The sequence below is a fragment of the Aplidium turbinatum genome, chromosome 3 (assembly GCF_918807975.1).
Source record: "Aplidium turbinatum chromosome 3, kaAplTurb1.1, whole genome shotgun sequence".
In the NCBI taxonomy this organism is placed as follows: Eukaryota; Metazoa; Chordata; class Ascidiacea; order Aplousobranchia; family Polyclinidae; genus Aplidium; species Aplidium turbinatum.
In genome coordinates, this window is record NC_137474.1 from 9009236 (window position 1) to 9033879 (window position 24644).

Here is a 24644-nt window from a genome sequence, read left to right on the forward strand (position 1 = left end):
TCGCAGTAGCGGTTCCAGCCACCCTCCCTACTAACACGGCGTTCCATCGTTTATTGGACATCATTCTGCAATATTCACTTTACACTTACAGCATAGAACAGCAAGAGATCTGGTTGTTATAACGGAGTGCGGGCCAAACTTAAAGCATTATCCCTTGGATCGTTATACATTCACTGCAGTAATCATGCTCTCGATTTGATTTTGCAAGACGTTGTAAAGGAGGTGAGGCTTATTGCCGATGCCTTAAACTTCGTTCAAGGCAGTTGTAATTCGTAAATCGTCTAAACGTAAATCTTTATTCATGTCGTTTTTTGGTTCCGATGAAGTTGCCTGCAATTTTTTGGGTTTGTGTCCTACTCGTTGGTGCGTTCGTGCTTCTGCTCTCGTTCGTGTTGTCAAGTGCTACCCTCCCCTGTTGCAATGTCTGACCGACATGACAGAAGATAGTGCAATGGAAGGAGACGCACGTGCAAAGATAGCCTATTCAGCTTGGTAAAATAAGCACACACGATGCGGCTTTATTTTGCGATTACCTGCAAAAGCCGTCCCTAGACAGCTCCAAAACAAGAAGATCTCCGCTTCTTCAGCTTTGGATCTATCACCAGTTTCCGCGAACGGATAAAAAATCTCAGAAAAGATGAATCCGTTTCCAAGCTTGTGGAAGCAGCAAACGTCCCAGCGTCTGCCAATAGCCTAAAGACGCCAAAGGATCTCCGAGTGAGCAAAACTTCAGCAAAATTTTGAAACACAGAGGAATCGAATTCTTTGTCGTCTGCGGGAGAAGGAGCGTGGAAACGGCAATACATCAAAGCTCTTGAGTTGTTCAAGCTGAGCTTGATCGAAGATTCGACCAGGTGGATCTGCTTACAGCAGCCACCAGAGAAAAGGCCCTTCTGAGCTGTGCAAACGGTGAGGAAGGATCTGATACTGAGATCAGCTTTCCGGATGCCATCAGAAAAGATCGTCTAAAACGGAACTTACCTTGCTCAGCGATGCTGTATAAGTGGAAAAACCGCAAACTCCGTTCAAAAGGTTGCTGAGATACTATCGCAACCAAACCCTCCAACACTAATCTTTTCAAAAAAACGTGAAAATTCGTGGAGCTCTGCCTTTGCCTCCCGGTTTCAGCTGCATCATCAGAAAGTTCTTTTTCTGCTCTAAGACGCCTGAAAACGTGGTTGAGAAGCTCAATGACACAATACAGACTTACCGTACTCATCTTGCGTTGATGTATGTCCACCAAAACATTTTGAACACTGTCGATGTCAAAAAGCTTATGACACAGTTCATATAAGTTAGAGAAAAACCTGAGCGAAAAGCAATCTTCGAAAGAGTGTGAGAACTCATTTCCACAAACTGTCGTTTTCACATCACTTTCTAATTTGTTCGTTTACTTTTTAATTTCCTGAACAGCTGCTTTGTTGTTGCCGTTCTTCGTTTCTTACAACTTACAATGTGTGTGTTTTGGCGTCGTTTTACACACAGGAGGGACCTATAAAAGTTGCTACCAGTTTTAAACGTTCTCCTACACAAGGGGGGTCTGGAGGCGAAGCCCCCCAGAAGCTCACAACACTAATGGCAGCTTCAGCCCCCCCTAGAGAAAAATAGTTCCCGCGCCACTGATGTCACTATACAGAGATACAACGGTTCCAAGAGACCAAAAATGCCAGAGAGTGTTGCTGTTAGAACACTTAGAACAGTTCTCTCACTCAAGTTACTTGCGCAACAGGCTACTCTAAAACAAAGAGCGGACGAAACTGACTTCGCCTTCTTTCAGGATGTTCAGAAACAGAATTGTCCCGAGTACAATGGCTACAACACAGCTCTTACACGCAATCAAGGCCAAACAGAACAACCTAAGACGGCATACCTGCCTTTGATTGATCCTGTGCCAGATACAATAATGCCAACAATGGTGGAAGCTCAAAAGGTGACACATAATGCTGACCAAAAGTTTGTGTTATTTACCTGTGACTTACAACTATATAAAGTTGCATTACATGTGAAAGTGGGCTTACCCAGAAAGGTTTTCAGATGTCATCCCGCGCTTGGGTGGTATGCACTTTTTGATGAGTTTCATAGACTGCATCGGGGCTCTGATCGGCTGTTGGATCTTGAGGCATGCAAACAAATGTTTTCCTATTTCTTTGCCACTGGTCATGTGCATTATGCAAGGTATAGGATGTGCTACCTAAGGGCAATGGAAGCCCTCCCAGAAGAGGTACTAGTCCGGTTCATGAAAGGGGAGCATGTGATGAGGCACCTGCGCGGACTATGGAATGGCCTATGGAGTGATATGTTTATAGAAACTACTTTCATGAGATATGGCCATGCCCCAAATGGCATCATAGGAATAACCTTGAAGCCGGATACGCTCAAGATCTGGGCATTGAGTCTTCATACATGTAGTACTGTGGAGGCTGCTCTGGGCGAAATGCTTGGAGATTCTGGAGACCAGGGAAGTGGGCATAAGGAAGAAAAGAAGGCACGGATAAAGAATGACAACAAGGACCGAGAAGCCATAAGGACAAAGCTTCAAAAATATATGGATCCACTTGATCCCGAGAAACATCCAGAGGATCTAGTGAACATTGCAACTGGTCAACATGGAACCCCGGCAGTGAATGTGCAGGAGGCTGTGCAGAAAGGATTCAAACAGATGTGAGAATTTGGAGAGAATTTACCTGATGGCTTACATGAAACAATTCGTAAGACCGTGACTACCATGGTGGCTACAAAGAAACATGTGAATGTGCGAGGTAGTAAAGTGTACGACATGAATGTCATCTACTCCAGGGTCATAGGCCAACAGGCTAGTGGGCGTGATGTTGACATAAAAGATGTCCTATCCTACGAAGTGGCCCCAGTACCAACGTCTATGTTTGACCCCACAGAAGAAATGAGAGCTGCAAGATCAAAGTCTTCCTTAAAGCGACAGCTTCAGGTTGAGGTATCTGCTCGGACAACAACAAGTGACACTTCAGTAGTTGTGATTGATGGTTCAGCCCTACTCTTTGTGATTTCTTGGCCTGCGGAGGGCACCACTACAGACTACGCAAACAACTTGAAACACGCCATTGCCAAGAGACTAAAAGTTGGGGACGTTCACCTAGTGTTCGATCGGTACTACGATTACAGTACTAAGAGTGTCACCAGAAGTGCTAGGGCCACTGGAGGTAGCCGAGTTTACGAGCTGCAGTTGAACACCAAGTTACCACCTCAAAAGACTGTATTGACAGTGACCGAAAACAAGAAGCAGTTGATAAACCTGATTGTCAAACTTCTGATTGAAGACGAGTCATTCCATGAATACACCCAAACTCACAAGTTGATAGTGATTGTTGAGGACGTTGCCCCATTTGAGATCAGCCATGGTTGTGTAGTGATCAGAAGGACAGACCTTTCAAGTAGTCATGAGGAGGTGGACAATATCATTGTCCAACAGGTGATGCTATCTGCTCGAAATAATGAAGAGAGTGATATAACTTTGATATCTGATGACACTGACGTTTTCATTCTCTTGCTTCATTATTATCACGTTGGAAGCATGAAAAATCGTATCACCATGGAATCACCAATTAAGGAACGAACAGTTATTGACATTGGAAAAACTGTAGAGAAGCATGTGTCTTTTGTGAATGAACTCCTGCCAGCCCATGCTCTTACTGGGTGTGATACGGTAGCATGCTGCTATGGGGTTGGAAAAGGTACTGCATTGAAGGTTCTGAAAGATGGTCACTGACTGTCACTTTTAGGGGTCATTGATTCTCCCATAGAATCAGTGAGTGCGCAGGCAAGCACATTCATGTCAGCCTGTTACGGTCAATATACGAGTAAATCAATGTCCGAAGCACGCTGGAGGGCATGGGCATTCAAAACGGGTCGGGCCTCCGCGGTACCACCAAAACTTTGTTCCCTTCCTCCTACAAGTGAGACCTTTAAAGAGAATGTAAGAAGGGCCCATCACCAAGCCATTGTGTGGCGTTCACTGGAAGACAGCAATCCGTCTAAACTTGATGCAGAAATGTACGGATGGGTGAAAGACTCGAAACGTAAAACGCTACAACCGGTCCTCCTTCCCGCAAATGTTGAACTCACCCCAGAAACTGTCATGATCAGATGTGGATGCAAGAGTGACAACCCCTGCAAAACGCTTTCTTGCAGCTGCACAAGGGATGGTTTGAAATGTGCAATATTCTGTGCGTGCTATGCTGCAGGTTTCAGCCAGACTCTTACTTAGCATTTTAATTCAATTGGACAACATCACAGATTTATGGACTAGGTGACTTAATGACGAGATGATAACCACAACTGACTGTCCCGTGACTGTGAAAGAGGCTTGTACATTACTAATGGTAACATTTGTGATAACTAATGGTTACATTTGTGAGTGATGTTAGATGGTGTTTCACAAGCAAAAGTCGCAGAAATAATGATTTTCTATAAGTATTCAGCAAATATATCAGCAGCCATTTTGGATTTTCCTGCGATGTAATTCATATGCAGCTGTCTTAATCCCTTAAATGAATTCCTTGTCAACGAAACATATGGATAGACACCAAAATTATTATTCTAGACCAAATACAAGTGAATTTGTTTGAAATTTGTAATATGGCAGCCCTATTGGCGGCATTATTGCATTTCTACATGATGCAATCCCCAGCCAGTCAAATAAATAGTTTCAATGTATTCTTTGCCCCTCAAAACATATGGTTAGACACCAAAATTATCATCCTAGGTCAAATACTAACTGAGTTACCGTATAGGGAGTTATCTGAAACGGCAGCCATTTTGGACGCCATCTTGAATTTCTCAAAACGCTCAAGGGTGCGCGGAGTGCACCCGGCAGATTCTGAAAGAGTAGACTCTAGGCTACCAAAATCAATAAAAAAAAAAACTTGGCATAAAATTTCCAGGTTCAGTCATACTTCTGCCGGACTAGTTTGACGCCCATCGAAGTCAATTTTTTTTCTTTAAATTAAATTTTGCGGTGCACAAAAGCTTTTAAAAAAAGTAGGGTTAATTCTTAATCAATTCGGAAAATCTTAACTTACTTTTGGAGTGACCAGAATCAATTTCTTTTCTCAACTATTTTAAACTTGACTAGGTGTGCCTCCAGGCTTACGTGTTTTTTTTTTTCAAGTTCAATGTTTAGATTTGGACGGCGAAAATTGGCTGCTGACATTGAAAACCGCGCGAAAAAAACGAATTGGTAAAAACAGTTAACCTACCGTGCGCGGTACCGTAACCAATAATGGCTGCACTTACAGAAATTTGCAAATGAGACAGAAAATTCGTGGGAAAACAAATCCATCTATTAGATGCCGCTGAATGGAGAGCAGTCCTTAACGTGCGTTGCTCAAGAGAATACCCCGAGAGTCGAACCAGCACCCCTTGATCTTGAAGCTATTCTTCATTCCAGAAGTCACGCGCTCACCTACTGAGCTATCGGGACGGACTAAACTCCAATACCGTAATGCAAAGGGTTAACAGTTGACTTCTGCTATCAGGGTTACCATTGATAAATTTTTAAGTTGTGACTGTACCACATCTTCAAACTACCGTACTGTATTATCCTTTTTCGAAGTGCGTTGAAACTTTGCCGCTCTACCTTTTCTGGACCTCCCCTGCGTTTGACATGTGCTAATTGTCGCTGTGAAAAAATGGAACTCAACAACAATATATATACTCAGTCAAACTCAATGATCGGGCTTGCGTTAGTGGTCCAAAACCGCTACAAACAAATATGCGAAACTGGCTCAAAAGCTTTCAATCGGAAGATACTTCCACAAATTAATACAATGTATAATTGTATATACAGTGGAGTCCGCCAACACTTTTTCGTAGGTTCCGGCGAAATTCTTTCTTCAACCTACATTTGAGTTCGCTTACATCAACACCTTTTTTAATCCACCACTACACGCTGTTGCGACTGTAGTCAGTTTAAATGTCATTCGTTGTTTACACCTTCGAAAAATCCAAATCCGCTCATCTATTGAAAAATATTTAATGTACGGTACAGAAAAAAACAAGAATTTGGCGCCAGGCACAAATTAGTTTCGCATAGGTTCAACAATGTTAAATATACTCGTACAGCAATTTTTCAGTTTCGAAAGAGTGCAGTGCTCTCAACAATCTAGGACTTGCTTCGAATGAGATCTCTATCAGAAAGACCCAGAATTTTTGTTTGATACACAACCAAACGAATAAAATGACACCCAATGTCATCTGATAAAGTCGCAAATATACATTTTAAAGTCTAAACAGTAACAAATGTAACATGCATTAACAGACATGCATGGTACCAAGAACTGCACCATCTCTATTGCTATGTGGTATCGTGGAAAAGAAAATGGCTACGTGTTGGCCAGAACACCTGTAATACAATAACGCTGATCATCATAACGTGAAACTATTTTCGTTATCTGTATCGCATTTTTAGTGCAAATCAGCTGGCCGTTCTTTGTCAGCATTTCATCTGAACACAATCAGACGAACAAGACTCTATGAACAAATCATCATTTTTGCAACTATTTATAAAGCTTCATTTGTTTTCAAAAACCGAAGAAGCCAATTATGATTCACTCACTCGATATGAAACATGCATTTAATATGATCCTGAAACAAAGGAAAACAGCATTCCGGACAATTATTCCTGCACACAAAATCTGGTTGCTCTGTGAAATATTTTTATAACAGAAAATCAATAGTTTTCCAAAATTCTGCAATCAGCAAACATCTTGAATGCCCCACATATATACAATTACAATTATACACCAAATGTTTTTGACACATCATAATCTCCTTGCCACAAATAAAAGTAAAACTTAGTTACATGTATTGTACAGAGCAAACACTTTAAGAATACACTGACAAACATAATACTGTACCTTCAATGCCATCATGGTGTTATAGACAGATACTGCACCATCTTTATTGCCATGCAGTGTAGTATCATGAAGAGAAAACAGTGACGTTTCGGCTATAACACCTGCAACACAACGATAATGAAAAGCATAATGTGTGAAGTATTTCTATTACGGTAATATCTTTGTTACATCATAGGTGCAAATCAGCTGGCCGTTCTTTGTCAGCATTTCATCTGAACACAATCAGACGAACAAGACTCTATGAACAAATCATCATTTTTGCAAATATTCCACAACAGTTCCAAACTATAGTGATTAGTTCCAGATCAGTAGTTCCAAACACATGGGGGCACAATTATCGTTATCCAGATAAGAACACACTTACACACTCGCAATAAAATAAATAGTAATACTGTACCTTCAAAGGCTTCAATGCCATTGTGGTGTTGAAAACAAAAACTGACACTTTGGCCAACAGACCTGTAACACAACAATGATGAAAACCATAATGTGTTGTAAACTATTTAGATTAATATCTTTATTGTATCATTAAGTGCAAATCAGCTGGCCGTTCTTTGTCAGCATTTCATCTGAACACAATCAGACGAACAAGACTCTATGAACAAATCATCATTTTTGCAACTATTTATAAAGCTTCATTTGTTTTCAAAAACCGAAGAAGCCAATTATGATTCATTCACTCGATATGAAACATGCATTTAATATAATCCTGAAACAAAAGGAAAACAGCAGTCCAGACAATTACACTGGCCGACACAATTTTTGGTGCCGGCGGTTTTTGAACTGATTTAGACTAACTATGGGGCGCTGAATCCGAAAATGCAATCAGTTTTTCTCCATCAGGTCAACTTTTTAAGTTACAGTGATTCCACTGCATGAGTGAAATTGTGCATAAGGGCTATTCCGTGTCGATTCACACAGTCAAGAAATTCAACCTTTCGATTTTATTTAAATTTTACACACCTTTTTACTATTCTATATGATGAACACTTGCAACATTTGAGTGAAATATATTGAGAAACACGAGAGGAATAAACCATTTAGTTTGAGGGAGTCTGCTGAGGGGGCACAACTTTTTTATTTTTGGCCATGTTTGTGGCCCTATTACTGCTAAACTAAATTAGGTAACAACCCAATTTTTTTACAGGTGATAGTACTTCTGCCAAATATTGAAAAAACAACATCGTTCACTTTGTCACTCTAAAAGGTCAAAGGTCATAGACTCCCAAATTTGGCTGTTCCCAGCTCTCGGCTAAAATTTTCCAAAATTTGAAAAGCTCACCAAGACCCCATTTTTGATTGATTTTGGTTAAAATTTGGTGGAAGTGTTGTTTACAGGATTCTCTATGAACTGAAAAATTTTTAGTACAAAATATTAAATAGGTTGGGAGATATTTTATATGAAACATGGGTCAAAATGGAAAAAAAGCTAAAAGTGGGGTTCTTTTAATATCTCGGTTACTCATGACCCCAGAGAAAATTTGCACTGAAATTTTATCCACATATTCACTAAGATATGACAAGTCCACCATGTAAAATTGATCTATGGTTCACAATGTTTTATAGAAAGTATGCGTCAAGGTAAATCCAATTGTGGCAACCCTTCAAAAACAAGAACAGGAAGTTCTTCACTGTGTGCAAGTGTGTAGCACTGGCCTGATTGCTGAAGCTAGGTTTGGATATTGCAAGAAAGTCCTATTTTTCATGTTTATGCCTTTTGTGTTTACTGCACAAAAACAGCAGTCGCTATTATGATATTTTGGCTCATGCCACACCATTAGACTTCTTTTGTTTCGTCCATTGACGTAAATGTTCTTTCAAAGTTTTGCAAACACTGTGGGGAGTCCAAGACTTATCTTGATCCCCAACTTCACTTTACAGTAGGAAGGTAAAGGTGTGGAGTCTGGAGGTGTTGTGTGTCCACGCCTTTACTACTGTTTACTTTAAAGTTTTCTTGCTTACTTGACTGTAAAGTGAAGTTGGGATCAAGACAAGTCTTGGGCTCCCCACATTGTTTGCAAAACTTTGAAAGAACATTTACGTCAATGGACGAAACAAAAGAAGTCTAATGGTGTGGCATGAGCCAAAATATCATAATAGCGACTGCTGTTTTTGTGCAGTAAACACAAAAGGCATAAACAGGAAAAATAGGACTTTCTTGCAATATCCAAACTTAGCTTCAGCAATCAGGCCAGTGCTACACACTTGTACACAGTGAAGAACTTCCTGTTCCTGTTTTTGAAGGGTTGCCACAATTGGATTTACTTTGACGCATACTTTCTATAAAACATTGTAAACCATGGATCAATTTTGCATGGTGGGCTTGTCATATCTTAGTGAATATGTGGATAAAATTTCAGTGCAAATTTTCTCTGGGGTCATGGGTAACCGGGATATTAAAAGGACCTCACTTTTGTTTTTTTTTTCATTTTGACCAATGTTTTATATAAAAAATCTCCCAACCTATTTAATATTTTGTACTAAAAATTTTTCAGTTCATAGAGAATCTTGTAAACAACACTTCCACCAAATTTTAGCCAAAGTCAGTCAAAAATGGGGTCTTGGTAAGCTTTTCAAATTTTGGAAAATTTTAACCGAGAGCTGGAAACGGCCAAATTTGGGAGTCTATGACCTTTGACCTTTTAGAGTGACAAAGTGAACGATGTTGTCTTTTCAATATTTGTCAGAAGTACTATCACCTGTAAAAAAATTGGGTTGTTACCTAATTTAGTTTAGCAGTAATAGGGCCTCAAACATGGCCAAAAATAAAAAAATTGTGCCCCCTCCGCAGACTCCCCCAAACTAAATGGTTCATAACTCTCGTGTTTCTCAATATATTTCACTCAAATTTTGCAAGTGTTCATCATATAGAATAGTAAAAAGGTGTGTAAAATTTAAATAAAATCGAAAGGTTGAATTTCTTGACTGTGTGAATCGACACGGAATAGCCCTTATGCACAAGTTCACTCATGCAGTGGAATCACCGTAACTAGAAAACTAGATCTGATGGACAAAAACTGACTACATTTTCGAAATCAGCGATCACAAATTAGCTGAAAACAGCTGAAAAATCTTCGGCACCACAAATTTTAAATTTTTTTGTCGGCTAGTGTTATTCCTGCACACAAAATCTGGCCACTTTGTGAAGTATTTTTATAACAGAAAATCAATAGGCCTACAGTTGTTCAAAATTCTGCAAACATCTTAAATGCCCCTCATTATAAACCAAATGTTTTTGACACATCATAATCTCCTTGCCAGAAATATAAATAAAATTTAGTTGTCATATACAGAGCAAACACTTTGATATGACATCCAAAGTACTTAGCTCCAAACATATGTCACAAATCGGTATCCTGAATAATAGAATACCGGTACACTATTAAACATATACATACTGTACCTTCAATGCCATCATGGTGTTATAGACAGATACTTCACCATCTTTATTGCCATTTAGTATCATGAAGAGAAAATAGTACGGTAACGTTTCAGCTATTACATCTGTAACACAATAATAATGAAAAGCATAAGGCATAAAGTATTCCTATTAAGATCTTTATTACATTAACTATTAAGTGCAAATCAGCTGGCCGTTCTTTGTCAGCATTTCATCTGAACACAATCAGACGAACAAGACTCTATGAACAAATCATCATTTTTGCAACTAACAACTACATGCACAATGAAACATTTACCTTCATACTGAAAAATCAAAAGTGTAAATCATGATTAAGAATTACGGTACCTATGGTATTTATTAACAATGCTTAGTAGCCTATACATTAAGCTTTTGACTAAATTAGGATATCCAAGTCATTTCATGAGTTCTTTAACAAAGTACTAAGTAGGCCTAACAACCAACATTATTCTGAATAGTAACATGCATTAGCAATCAGAAACATTGTTGGCTCCTTTTATTTTTACGTATTTTCGGGAAGATTATTTTCACAGTTCAGAAATTATGCAAACTAACAACTGCATCAAAAACAAGTTTTCTCTTTGAGCTCAAGCTAACATGATAATCATATTTAAACAAATCTTACAAATAACTTACAATGAAAGTATCGACACTGTTAACCAACCTTTTTTGTCTTTTATTCAGCCGATGAACCACGATTCAAGAAACACACAATATCTGAACGCACATTGATCACCATAACGCACTCACAAAAGGAGCTGCAACGTCAAAATTAAACCAACATGCTGCTTCAGCGTTGCCAGACATCGCCCAATGAATTTCCACACCACTGGTTGTCAAATTTCCAAGCGCAAACTCATCTTATTTCAGCTAAAAGTAACTTTGCCTACTTCAATATGACGTCCGAACAACAAAAACAGAAATCAAATTACCAGAAAAAATACTAAGTAAACCTACCAATTTTCTAGTTTGACAAAATGCAATAAGGTTTTCTGATGGGCTTTGCCTGCCACAGGTCAACTTTATTTAAATAAAAGCATCAAGATTACTCCGAACAAAATTTTGAGATGTCCTGTTGTATTAAAATTAATTATTTGTGATGTGAAAAGCTTCGTTGCCATCAGCCCAAAAGATAGCTTTAAACAGCTTTGTCAAATTAATTGTTATGTAGTTGGACAAACGAATTTATTTTCATACTAGTCAGTTCAATCATAAACAGCTAAAAATCGATTTCGATCAGCTAGCAGCTGAACCATCTTCAGTTAAACTTATTCAAGTAGAGTTATTTATTCAAATGGATTCTCCTATTGGCTGAAGTTGCTGGCCAGAATTTTCTCCATTTTTAAGTAGAGTTACTTTATGAGTTTCTTGCACGACTTGGTCACGAATTTGATCATTTACGTCTTTACTGCACGTTTCTGCTGTGTGTCTTAGTCGCGTTATGTTGTTCTACAGTTTCTTAATCTTTTTGGAATAAAGATCTAAATAAATACCCACTGTGCATTGTTTAAAGGCGTAAAATGTAGCTAGCGCCTGAGCAGCAGCTTTTTAGGTGGTCAATTCTCTTTCAAACATAAAAAAATGTTCTGTAGCCTACTGCCATTTCACCACAATGCAATAGCAGAGCTCGCCAGAATTGTTGTGTCTGCCTAGCCTGCTTTACACTTTTAAGTAAATACACAGACACTGTTAGATTTTCAACAGGTCCTTGATAGGCCTGCCTTTCGTTTTACCGCATTACTCCCGTTAATTTGTGTATTCGCCACCTAGCGTCGTTTCCCCTTCATTGTTATGTTATCGCTCTTTGCAAATGGCAACACTCACCACGAGATTGTCTATGGAACTTTCGAGACGTTTTCGTTTTTTGCTGCTAGTTTGCCAGCTAGCCGAACTTGTTAGTTACTGTAGTTTGTGACTGAAAGTTGATTGATTGATGTTTATGCTTTGTTAGCTGCTTCTCTGTTATGTACTTCTACAGGACTTAAGTTTGACAACTGCTATGGTAATACTTATTTGCGTGTAGGCTGAATTCCATATTTGCAGCTTGCTATCTCTCAAAGTTCAACTTACTGAGTCAATCACTATAGAATCCTTCGCGTACAAGTGCATCATTTGGCATTACTGATCCGGTCATACTACCGAAAAACCGTATAAACTTCATTGCTGCGAAGCAGTCATTGGAAACCGAGTGATTTCTTCAAGTTGGCGTGCTTTAACAGTTGCTCAGTCCTGCCGGGTGGATTAGGAAAATCGTGACGTCACCGGCGCAATTAACTACCGCACCTGTTGTGTTCGCGTCGCACACAACATCGTTTTTCAAATTTGGCATCAAAGCTTGACCATCTTTGAACTGAAGCTGATTTCGTCAATTGTACCGAACTGCTGATCTTCACCAACCTGACGATCAAATTTGCGTTTACTTACCAAGTTCCCATCAGTGTCACGTGACATCTCTCATTTGCTGAAGTTAGCTTATGCTGTTACGAAGCGGATTTGCATACACAGTTATGGATTCCAAAGCCGAAGCTATTCAACAAGCAGCTGTTACTTTGAGAGACAGCTACAAGCGTGGTGAACAGCTGATGAGCAAACGTGAAAACCTCACAGAAGTACAGATTATCCTGTTAGAAATTGATAAAAATTATGCTTCTTTAATGGCGCTTTGTGTCGATGTCCCTGACAATGAACAAATTCCAGGAGGTCTTTCAACCAAACGGGATTACATTCAAGGTAAAGAAGAATTTGCTGATAGAGCCAAACAGTGGTTCACGGAATGCGAGAGGACAGACACTAAAACTCCTCCACTACGCTCACATCACTCGTCCTCGCGTACCCATTCCCATCGCTCCAAATCCGGAAGTATTCGGTCATCGAGTACAATGTATAGTTTGCGTCAACGTGAAGCACATGCCAAATTGGAACTAGCTCGTTTGACAAAAGAGCAGAATGATGCCAGGCGACGAGAGGAAGAAGAACTAGTTCGTATGGAACAGGATAAAGCTCGCTTGTTCGCTCAGTTGGAGCAGGATAAAGCTCGCTTTGAACGTGAGAGAGCCGAAGCTGAAGACCTGCGTCAAATTAAAGCTGCTGAAACTGAAGCCGCACTCTGGCAAGATGATTCTTCTTCGATTATTATCAATGTTGGATCAATGACACCCGTACGATTGCCACAGCAAACCTTCACTCACAAAGACACACACCTGGAACCTCTGCGTCACGGTGATGAGCGGCACAAACAAGAACCAACTGCAACATCTGCAAGAATGCCAGATCAAAAGGTAAATTACCCTTGTTATTATACTAGCCGACAACCTGATCTTTCAGAACGACTTCTACCTAAACCAGATGTTAAGAAATTCTTTGGTGACCCGCTCGATTTCTGGGCTTTCTGGCACCGTTTTAAGTCCCATATTTCTGATTGGTTGACACCCGACAGGAAGATGTCTTACCTCATGCAGCACTGCTGTGATGCAGTCTGTGAACAAATAAGGCACCTCGCCGATAGCAGCGAAGGTCACAACTGCTATGATGAAGCGTGGGAAGAATTGAAACGGAGGTATGGCCAACCACACGTTATTGCGCAAGCTTGCGAGGAACGCTTGAGAGCTGTTACCAGAATTTCTCACCACGAACCCGAACAATTGGAGAAGTTGTCCGTCCTGTTGAAAAGATGTTGTTCATCATTGAACTCAAACACCGAAGCTTCGAACTTGGATACCGTGCAGTTTATCACCTGCCTTGCGAATAAGCTGCCAGTGTCTTTGAAAGAAAAGTGGGTAATTGAAGCTCTGAAAATCAATGATGACACTGGAAAAGTGGCTGGATTCCAACACTTTGCTGACTTCATAACGAACGAATCTAGGATTGCCAATTCAATCTATGGCGTGAAACTTTTTTCATCAAATGTCGACAAACTTAACAAGCCTGACACCAAAGGGAAACAAAAGGCTTCACTGTTTAACGTAGTGACAAAACCTACTGAACGATCCGGACAGCTCCGAATTGGCAACAAGCGACTCATACAATGTATCCTGTGCGATAGTACACATTATTTGCAATACTGCAAAGAGTTCAAAGCCAAATCCGTCACTGAACGTGAGCAATTTGTAAGGAACAACAAATTGTGCTTAAACTGTCTTGGACCAGATCACATACGTGCCGACTGCAGAAGCCGAGGTAAATGCACTGAATGCGGAAGCTCATCACATCATTCTCTTTTACATCGGTATCTGGTCACAACTGGAGAACAAATCCAGAGACGACACCCTAATCCCATTGCTAATAGAAGAAATGATAGCCAGCCAGATGATCCCGTAAGAAGACCATCAGAAAGGAACACAAATGAAGTTGTAGAAACCTTCCATTCCAGAACCAGCAACTCGGCAACTTACTTGGACATCGTTCCCGTACGTGTGACAGGAGAAGGAAAGGTAATACATACTTATGCTCTCCTAGATTCTGGTTCAAACCGCACCTTTTGTGAACAAAAACTTGTAGAGATGCTTGAACTGAAACCTGAGCCATCTGGTGACTTCCAGGTGCAAACACTGTCTTCGAGTGGACCATATTCCTTCAGTTCTTCAACTGTAGCGTTGAAAGTTCTACCAGTAGTTGGCGGCGAAGTGCAAGAACTGACAGATGTGATCGTCGTTGACAAGATACCTACCAAGCCAACTCCAGCGCCATCTCCGGAGTATCTGCAAACGCACAAGCACCTCCAAGGCATTGACTTGAAGCAACTGGACCATGGTACAGTTACACTGTTGATCGGAAATGATCATGCTGTCTCCCACCGATGCATTGAAAGCCGCTTTGCACCTAACCCGAAGCAAGGACCTGATGCAGTCAGGACGCCCTTAGGCTGGTTGCTTAGAGGTACTCGACCAAAGGAGACAGGCTTAGATAATTTCGATGCTGAATCCGACATTTCAAATTTTCTTGTCCGTGACACGAAGCAGAACCCTGCTGACCAAGCATCAAGGGGCATGACGGCCAAAGCCTTGATGCATTCTGGGATGTGGCTCAATGGCCCAGATTTTCTGAGGAAACCCCCAGAAGAATGGCCCAACCAAACCGCTCAGCAACCACAATCTGAAGATATCTTTGCTGCTTACAAACCAAAGAGGAAAATCGAAACCTTTACTGCTTCTACGACTGAAAGCCAAGGAACCAACAGGTTAATCTCCTACTTCTCATCTCTGCGCCGACTGAAACTATCAGTAGCCTGGTTCCTGAGATTCAAATCGTACTTACTGATGCGCATGAAGAACGAAACCCAGATTACACTGAAAGGACCAATCAGTGTGCCAGAACTTGATGAGGCAGAAATTGAGTTAATCAAATACGAGCAGCGTCAGAGTTTTCCAGCCTGGATCAAATCTCTATCCAAAGGAAAACATCCAAACATGCCCAAAGCCAAGAGGATCCCACTCGAAAAACTCAGCCCTGTCCTAATGAAAGATGTTCTACGTGTTGGCGGAAGAATCGACAGATCCGACTTACCGTTCGAAACGCGACATCCTGCTATCATAGCTCCAGAGCGCCACTTAACGGACTTGATAATTGAACATTGTCATACTAACGAATCGAAGCACATGGGTGAAAGCCATACACTGAACAATATTAACCAAAAATACTGGATAGTTAATGCCAAAGTTGCGGTTAAAAGGATACTTGCAAGATGCCTGCCTTGCCGGCGAAGGACCGCAAAACCTAGACAACAGCTCATGGCAGAACTGCCAGAAGCAAGGTTACAAATGTCACAGCCACCATTCTCACAGACTGGCGTTGACTTTTTTGGGCCGCTAAATGTCCGAAACAGACGAAGTGACATTAAGAGATACGGCTGCCTTTTCACATGTCTCACAACTAGAGCCATTCACTTGGAAGTGGCACCAGACCTGACAACTGGCGCATTCATAAATGCCCTACGGCGTTTCATAGCTCGCAGAGGCCCCATCAAGAAAATCTTCTCTGACAATGGAACCAACTTTGTGGGTTGTGAAAGAATCTTGAAGCAAGCCATCGATGAGTGGAATCAGAACCAGATCCACCAGAGCCTTCGACAACAAGGAATAGAATGGTCATTCAACCCCCCAACAGCCAGCCATATGGGCGGAGCCTGGGAGAGAATGATTCGCACAGTACGTCAAATTCTTATGAACATCTTACCAAAACAACCACTCGATGATGACACATTGCACACATTACTTCTTGAAGTAGAAGACATCGTCAATTCAAGACCACTCACCGATGTGAAACTGGAAGTTGATGGCGACTTACCCCTGACACCTAACCACTTGTTGAAGTTGAATTCTTCATCGAATTTACCGCCAATGTTAAGCTGCGACAGAGATGGCTACCGACCAAGTGATCGATACCGCCATGTGCAGTTTCTGGCAGACACCTTTTGGAAGCAGTGGGTTAAGGAATACCCACGATCTGTGATGTCAAGAGCAAAGTGGCTTCACAGAAAGGAGAATATCCGAAGAGGAGATATTGTCCTTTTGATTGATGACTCTGCTCCCAGACAACGATGGCCACTAGGCAGAGTAATTGAAACATTTCCTGATCGTCACGGCGTTGTTCGTTCCGTAGAAGTGAAGACTGCAACCGGATCTCTGAAGAGACCAATATCCAAACTTTGTGTAATTGTCCAAAGAGAAGAAGATGATCCAGATGAAGATGAGACACCAATAGACACCGTTGAGATTTTGCTGGAAGATCAGAGCGATGAGGAAGAGACTGAACTGTTACATGACAATAGACTGTTAAAAAAATTTTTTTTCATGAAAAGAACGAGCCAGTTTGGCCCTTCTTTGGCCCGGGAGTGTTAGATTTTCAACAGGTCCTTGATAGGCCTGCCTTTCGTTTTACCGCATTACTCCCGTTAATTTGTGTATTCGCCACCTAGCGTCGTTTCCCCTTCATTGTTATGTTATCGCTCTTTGCAAATGGCAACACTCACCACGAGATTGTCTATGGAACTTTCGAGACGTTTTCGTTTTTTGCTGCTAGTTTGCCAGCTAGCCGAACTTGTTAGTTACTGTAGTTTGTGACTGAAAGTTGATTGATTGATGTTTATGCTTTGTTAGCTGCTTCTCTGTTATGTACTTCTACAGGACTTAAGTTTGACAACTGCTATGGTAATACTTATTTGCGTGTAGGCTGAATTCCATATTTGCAGCTTGCTATCTCTCAAAGTTCAACTTACTGAGTCAATCACTATAGAATCCTTCGCGTACAAGTGCATCATTTGGCATTACTGATCCGGTCATACTACCGAAAAACCGTATAAACTTCATTGCTGCGAAGCAGTCATTGGAAACCGAGTGATTTCTTCAAGTTGGCGTGCTTTAACAGTTGCTCAGTCCTGCCGGGTGGATTAGGAAAATCGTGACGTCACCGGCGCAATTAACTACCGCACCTGTTGTGTTCGCGTCGCACACAACAGACACTAAATTTCATTTTGCATATAGACTAGCCCTATTGGTTTTCGTTGTGATGGTCAGAATGCCGGCCCTGCGTCATAAGCCTCTAAATTAAGTAGGCTAGGCCTATGCGAAACTTCCAGGAATAACCTATCAAGGCTTTGTCCAGTTTGAGGATAAACATTCAAAAACTAAATAAAAGAGACAAATTATTAATTCTGCGGACCCCTACCTAAATTTTGCCCGAAACTCAATTAACATAGGCTATTGACTATTGCAAAGAAATTTATTTTCACACGAGTCAGTTCAATCACAGTAGCCTACTATTGACTACAGTAGAACCACAGTCTCTATATTATAATATAGAGACTGTGGTAGAACTCGGTTAATCCGGATTCGGTTAATCCGGATCTTCGCCTAATCCTGATAAAACTGGAAGTACAACTGATTTGTAATCTTATTCTTGAGAAACAGCTTTGGATTATCTGGATCCGGATCTTCGCCTATTCCGGACAAAAGTTGCGCTTTCTCCATCGCTTTATCCGGATTTGCTTTGTTTGACCGTGAGTTTTTTGTAAGTTTTCCATAGAAACTCGTCTTCGGTAACTGTTTTCAAAAGTTTTGAGTGACTACAGATTATTCCGACACGCATGTCTGAAGATGTAACTTTTGCCAGTGTGTTCTTGCGTTAGACGCAGAGTCTACAAATACATTCATTTTACATACATACTGCATTTCAAAAAAACTCACTGGGTCGCTAATGTGGTGATCGCGCATCTGGGTATTGGCAGATGACCACACTAATGCGTTCAACTTCGCGGTGATTTTTACCGATACCCTTCTATCTAGGTAACGTCAAGCTTGATAGAACTGTCAACGGTTAATTCGGATCTTTTCGCCTAATCCGGATGGAATCGCCGGTCAAATCGAATCCGGATTAACCGAGTTCTACTGTATTGTAACAATTATGCTACTCCACTACTGTACGGTGTCATATTGCATTGCCGCTGTGATTCCTGCGGCAAATATCAGGTTAAACAGTTGCTCAAATAAAAAAATGAATGAATTGTTCAAGAAATGTCAGCAGCATTTGGATATTAAGGTGACCCAAAGTGCCATGCCGAAACTTTTTCAACGTAAGCAAATTTAATGAGATGGTTGTTGTTGCCTTTCCTGAACTAAACGACTGAACTGCGGTTGAGTCTTTGACAATGCATCACGCATGTCATCTTCAACGTCCACTGTCCAGTCGATTTCGGTGTTGTTTTTATTGTAACTAGAGCTGAAAATCCTGCCTCGCAAAGGTTAAGTGGTTATGAGTGGTAACAAAACAATAATCGCTTGCTTTGCCAAGAATGGCATAGGTTTGCAGTTGTGAGCACCAAAATTCTTCCACAGTTTTTGAATGAAACTCAGTGCGTAATAACTCTTTTGACCTTAAATCAATTGGATCATCTTCAGTGATGTACGCGCATACAAAAAATATTGACGCCGTCAGAGTTAACGCAAACGTTTGAAAAACCATACGCCGTATGCGTCAACGCAACTTGTAAAAAAAGTTGGCGGCGTCAGCATCAGCGCATACACTAGCGTAAACTAATTTTGTTTGCTAGGTGCAAAACATTCACACGGTATAAACCATTTGAAACAAACAAGTTTATTTTGAATTTCCACGAAGAAACACAAGCATCTGAAAGTGTTCATCTGACATTTTGCTGTGTTTTGGTTGCAATAGGTCTTTGCCCATTGGAAACATTCTTTCAACTGCAGCGCTGGAAGGTATTGGCGTGTTGTAGCGAAAAAAAGACATTAAAAAGTATGCGTTGACGCTATGCGCTAAAAAAACGCGAAAACTTTACGGCGTAGCCTCAAGCGCAAACTATCCAAAAAAATGTGGCCGCAAGCTTTAGCGTAAACAAGTATGCGGCGTAGAATTTGCGGCGTATGCGTACATCTCTGGTCATCTTTACTGAGATCGTCATCGCTAATGTTGTTCAAGTTAAAAAGAAAAGGATTTCGAATCCATGTTTCAACTTCGTCCGGCAGGTTCTAAATTAAAATAACGTTGAAATGAGATTTGCAGGGTTTCAAGTGTGCGCAAAATGTTTTCTCATAGAGATCAAAAGAGTAGGCCTTACATTCTCTTTAAGTTTCGTCCATCAAGATAAGATCTTCTATCATTGGAAAGTTAGCATAATTACCTGCTTGCAATCTGCGTTTTCAAACCGGCAACTTAGCTAAAAACGCTTTCAGTTTTTCAGCTGCATCAATTATTGTCACACCTGGTCCTTGAATGCCACGATTTACATTGTTAATATGATCGAAAATAAGGGTAAATAGGCTATGCCGTATAGAAAACTTTTACTCTCTAACAATTTTGAGAGAGGACTTTCTTTTCCTTTCAAAAGAGTTGATAGCCTACCTCATTTTTTTAGCTGCTGCAGTCGTTTTAAAACTTCTCTAGATAACCAACGTACCTCAGAATGATACAAAAGTAGCCGTAATCTGACCCTACTTCTTGACAGAGCGCTTTAAAAGTACGGTGGTTTACAGCTCTGATTTTGATAAAATTAACGTCTTTCACGCAATTCGTGAGAATTTCTTTAAAACTTGCTAGTAAAGTTTTTGCTGCTAAGGCGTAGGCTACTTGTGCAAGAAGCAATGGGTAACAACCACGCGAGGAGCTTCGTTTTTTACCAAAGCAGCAAATCCGTATTTGTTTCCGAGCACAGCTGGTGCTCCATCCGTGCATATAGAACAAAGTTGTTTTTTTTCCAAAATTCATCAAGGTAATCACGGACCCCCAAATGCTTTCTCACGGACCCCCAAGGAGTCCGCGAACCCCAGGTTGGGAACCACTGCTCTATTCCCACTGTGCTGCGTGGAATAAGATGAAAATTTGGCACGATTGCAACAACTTTATCATGGTCAGTCGGCACAGCCAAAGTTGCCAGGTACCGGTAGCTATAAATTCGGGGTACCTCTAAATACCCATTGTCAGGCATTGTCAGGCATTGTCGGGCATTGTCAAGCATTGTCGGGCATTGTCAGGCATTGTCAGGCATTGTCGGCTTTTCGGGGGGTTGTGGAGCATTTCTAGGGGTTGTCGAGCATTTTCAGGGGTTGTCAGGCATTGTAGAGCAGCTACTTTCAGGCTTGTTGGGAATTTCCAGGCATTGTCTAGGATTTCTAGGCATTGTCCATCATTATCAGTGGTTGACAGGTTTGTTAGTCAATAAAGAACATTTTGAGGCATTGTCGAACATTTTCAGGGGTTGTCGAGCATTTTCAGGGGTTGTCAGGCATTGTAGAGTAGCTACTTTCAGGCATTGTTGGGAATTTCCAGGCATTGTCTAGAATTTCCAGGCATTGTCCATCATTATCAGTGGTTGACAGGTTTGTTAGTCATTATAGAACATTTTCAGGCATTGTCGAACAGTTTCAGGGGTAGTCGAGCATTTTCAGGGGTTGTCAGGCATTGTAGAGTACCGGTAGCTACTTTCAGGCATTGTTGGGAATTTCCAGGCATTGTCTAGGATTTCCAGGCATTGTCAATCAATATCAGTGGTTGACAGGTTTGGTAGTCATTATAGAACATTTTCAGGCATTGTCGAACATTTTCAGGGGTTGTCGAACATTTTCAGGGGTTGTCAAGCATTGTCGGTAATTTCAAGGCATTGTCTAGGATTTCCAGGCCTTGTCGATCATTATCAATGGTTGACAGGCTTATTAGGCATTGTCGGAAATTTTCAAGCATTTTCGAACATATTCAAGGGGTTGTCGAGCATTTTCAGGTGTCAGGGGTTTTCAGGGGGTACGTCTAAATACCCATTGTCAAGCATTGTAGGCATTGTCGGGTATTGTCGGGCATTGTCAGGCATTGTCAGGTATTGTCGGGCAATGTCGGATTTTTGGGAGGTTGTGGAGCATTTTCAGGGGTTTTCGAGCATTTTCAGGGGTTTTCAGGTATTGTAGAGTAGGCTAACTACTTTCAGGCTTTGTTGGGAATTTCCAAGCATTGTCTAGGATTTCCAGGCATTGTCGATCATTATCAGTGGTTGACAGGCTTGTGAGGCATTGTCGAACATTTTCAGGCATTGGCGAACATTTTCAAGGGTAGTCGAGAATTTTCAGGGGTTGTCAGGCATTGTAGAGTAGATACTTTCAGGCATTGTTTCAGGCAATTTCCAAGCATTGTCTAGGATTTCCAGGCATTGTCGATCATTATCAGTGGTTGACAGGCTTATTAGGCTTTATAGAACACTTTCAGGTATTGTCGAACATTTTCAGGGGTTGTCAGGCATTGTAGAGTAGCTACTTTCAGGTATTGTTGGGCATTTCCATGCATTGTCTAGGATTTCCAGGCATTGCTGATCATTATTAATGGTTGAGGGGTTTGTCAGGCTTTGTCGACCATTTTCAGGGGTTGTCTAGCATTTTCAGGGGTAGTTGGGCATTCTAGATTAAGCTACTTTCGGGTATTGTTGGGCATTTCCTAGTAAGTAGCTACCCTACAATGCTTGACAACCCCTGAAAATGCTCGACAAACCCTGAAAATGTTCGACAATGCCTGAAAATGTTCTATAATCACTAACAAACATGTCAACCACTGATAATGATCGACAATGCCTGGAAGTCCTAGACAATGCCTGGAAATTATCAACAATGCCTGAAAGTATATCTACTCTACAATGCCTGACAACCCCTGAAAATGCTCGACAAACCCTGAAAATGTTCGACAATACCTGAAAATGTTCTATAATGACTAACAATCCTGTCAATCACTGATAATGATGGACAATGCCTGGAAATCCTAGACAATGCTTGGAAATTATCAACAATGCCTGAAAGTATCTAATCTACAATGCCTGACAACCCCTGAAAATGCTCGACTACCCCTGAAACTGTTCGACAATGCCTCAAAATGTTCTATAATGACTAACAATCCTGTCAATCACTGATAATGATGGACAATGCCTGGAATTTCTAGACAATGCTTAAAAATTATGAACAATGCCTGAAAGTATCTACTCTACAATGCCTGACAACCCCTGAAAATGCTCGACAACCCCTGAAAATGTTCGACAATGCCTGAAAATGTTCTATAATGACTAACAATCCTGTCAACCACTGATAATGATCGACAATGCCTGGAAATCCTAGACAATGCCTGGAAATTATCAACAATGCCTGAAAGTATCTACTCTACAATGCTTGACAACCCCTGAAAATGCTCGACTATCCCTGAATATGTTCGACAATGCCTGAAAACGTTCGACAATGCCTAATAAGCCTGTGAATCACTGATAATGATCGACAATGCCTGGAAATCCTAGACAATGCTGGAAATTCCCAACAACCCCTGAAAATGCTTAACAACCCCTGAAAATGTTCGCCAATGCCTGAAAATGTTCCATAATGACTACCAAACCTGTCAACCACTGATATTGATCGACAATGCCTGGAAATCCTAGACAATGCCTGGAAATTCCCAACAATGCCTGAAAGTAGCTGCTCTACAATGCCTGACAACCCCTGAAAATGCTCCACAACCCCTAGAAATGCTCCACAACCCCCCAAAAAACCGACAATGTCCGACAATGCCTACCATGCTTGACAATGGGTATTTAGAGGTAGGCCTACCGATAAATTCGGACAGAAAGCGATAAACTTTCCTAATTTCAGATGCTTTGTTTAACGGCTAGAAAATCATTGGGACATTTATTGGTACTAATTTTTAGTTTTTTGTGATATCGATGAAGTACTAACTAGACCATAATTAAGACATTTTTTTATTATTTTTCCTATACTAAATATAAAAATTTTTCCTATACTAATTGCAACCGAGTTCTTCCCTGATTACATGGCAACTCTGAAGTGAGCAGTCAACAATAGTGATGCAAGCCGCGCCGCGCCGCGCCGCGTACGCGGCCGCTTTTGACTTTTTCGCCGCGTGCCGCGCCGCGCCGCGTGGAAGGTTGAAATGACAAAGCCGCGCCGCGCCGCTTGCCGCGTAAACTTTCAAGAAATTAATTTTTCGTAAACGTAAACTTTCAAGAAATTAAACTTTCGTAAACGTAAACTTTCAACTTTTCAAGAATCAGCTATGAAACTTCAAATTTAAATTGGAAACACGGATCAGTTATTTTTCCCTTCGGAAACCCTAAGATGGAAAGCTATGCAAATGCAAATTGCAAATGGCTTGCAGTTGACAGGGTTTTAGGGCTTGCTTGTCAGGGAAGCTGTACGAATGTTTTTGGTTAGTAGCCTAGCTGATAAGCTCAGTTACCAGGCTATAGGCCTAGCGCAACTACCGCATTATTTACTATATCAGTTAGCCCAGTGAGTTCAGGCTATAAGTTTTACTCTTGTGTGTGTAGTTCATATACCGGTAGCCACTGGCATTATAATTGCATTATTGCTTACAAAAAGTGTTCAAAAGTCCTGATACTGGATCCAGGAACATTCTATTTGTCTTAGTTTGTATTATGTCTTAGAACTTAGATGCATTGCTGATAAGAGAATATGATCTGGTTAGCCTGGCCAATTAGTGCACAACTGTATTGGTACTAGGTTACCAGTTATATGCCATGGATGCTTTTTCCTACAATTGACTTTCTAAACAATAACTCGTTAAAATATTTTTTTTTAATTTTGTAATTTGCGGTGTGCAGTGCGGTGCAGTGTCAAAGTTCCAGATAAATTGCGGTGTGCGGTGCGGTGCGCGGATAGATGAGTCAGTTGCGGTGCGGTGTGCGGATAAAAATTTTGGGTTCGCTGCATCTCTAGTCAACAAGCCTCTACAAGTATGTGAAACTGCCAGGATTAAGCTCTGCAAGAAGCTTTCCCAGTCCGAGGATAAAGATTCAATCAATCGATTTCACCAGTTTATTCCCTGCCAAC

General features: G+C 41.0%; 1 protein-coding gene and 1 long non-coding RNA gene across 2 annotated transcripts; one reads left to right on the plus strand and one right to left on the minus strand.

The window, feature by feature from the left end:
- Nucleotides 1–5991: 5991 nt before the first annotated feature.
- LOC145767537 (uncharacterized) lies at nt 5992–11085 on the minus strand. The gene is made up of 5 exons (XR_014288801.1): nt 10976–11085; nt 10294–10394; nt 7288–7349; nt 6891–6991; nt 5992–6376 (listed from the first exon to the last, which is right to left on the minus strand). It is a non-coding gene; the product is annotated as an uncharacterized LOC145767537 (long non-coding RNA).
- A 1733-nt stretch (nt 11086–12818) lies between these two features.
- On the plus strand, nt 12819–17147 carry LOC145766519 (uncharacterized). The gene has a single exon (XM_082578245.1). The coding sequence runs from the start codon at nt 12819–12821 to the stop codon at nt 17145–17147; it is 4329 nt and encodes a 1442-aa protein (XP_082434371.1).
- The last annotated feature ends 7497 nt before the right edge of the window (nt 17148–24644 follow it).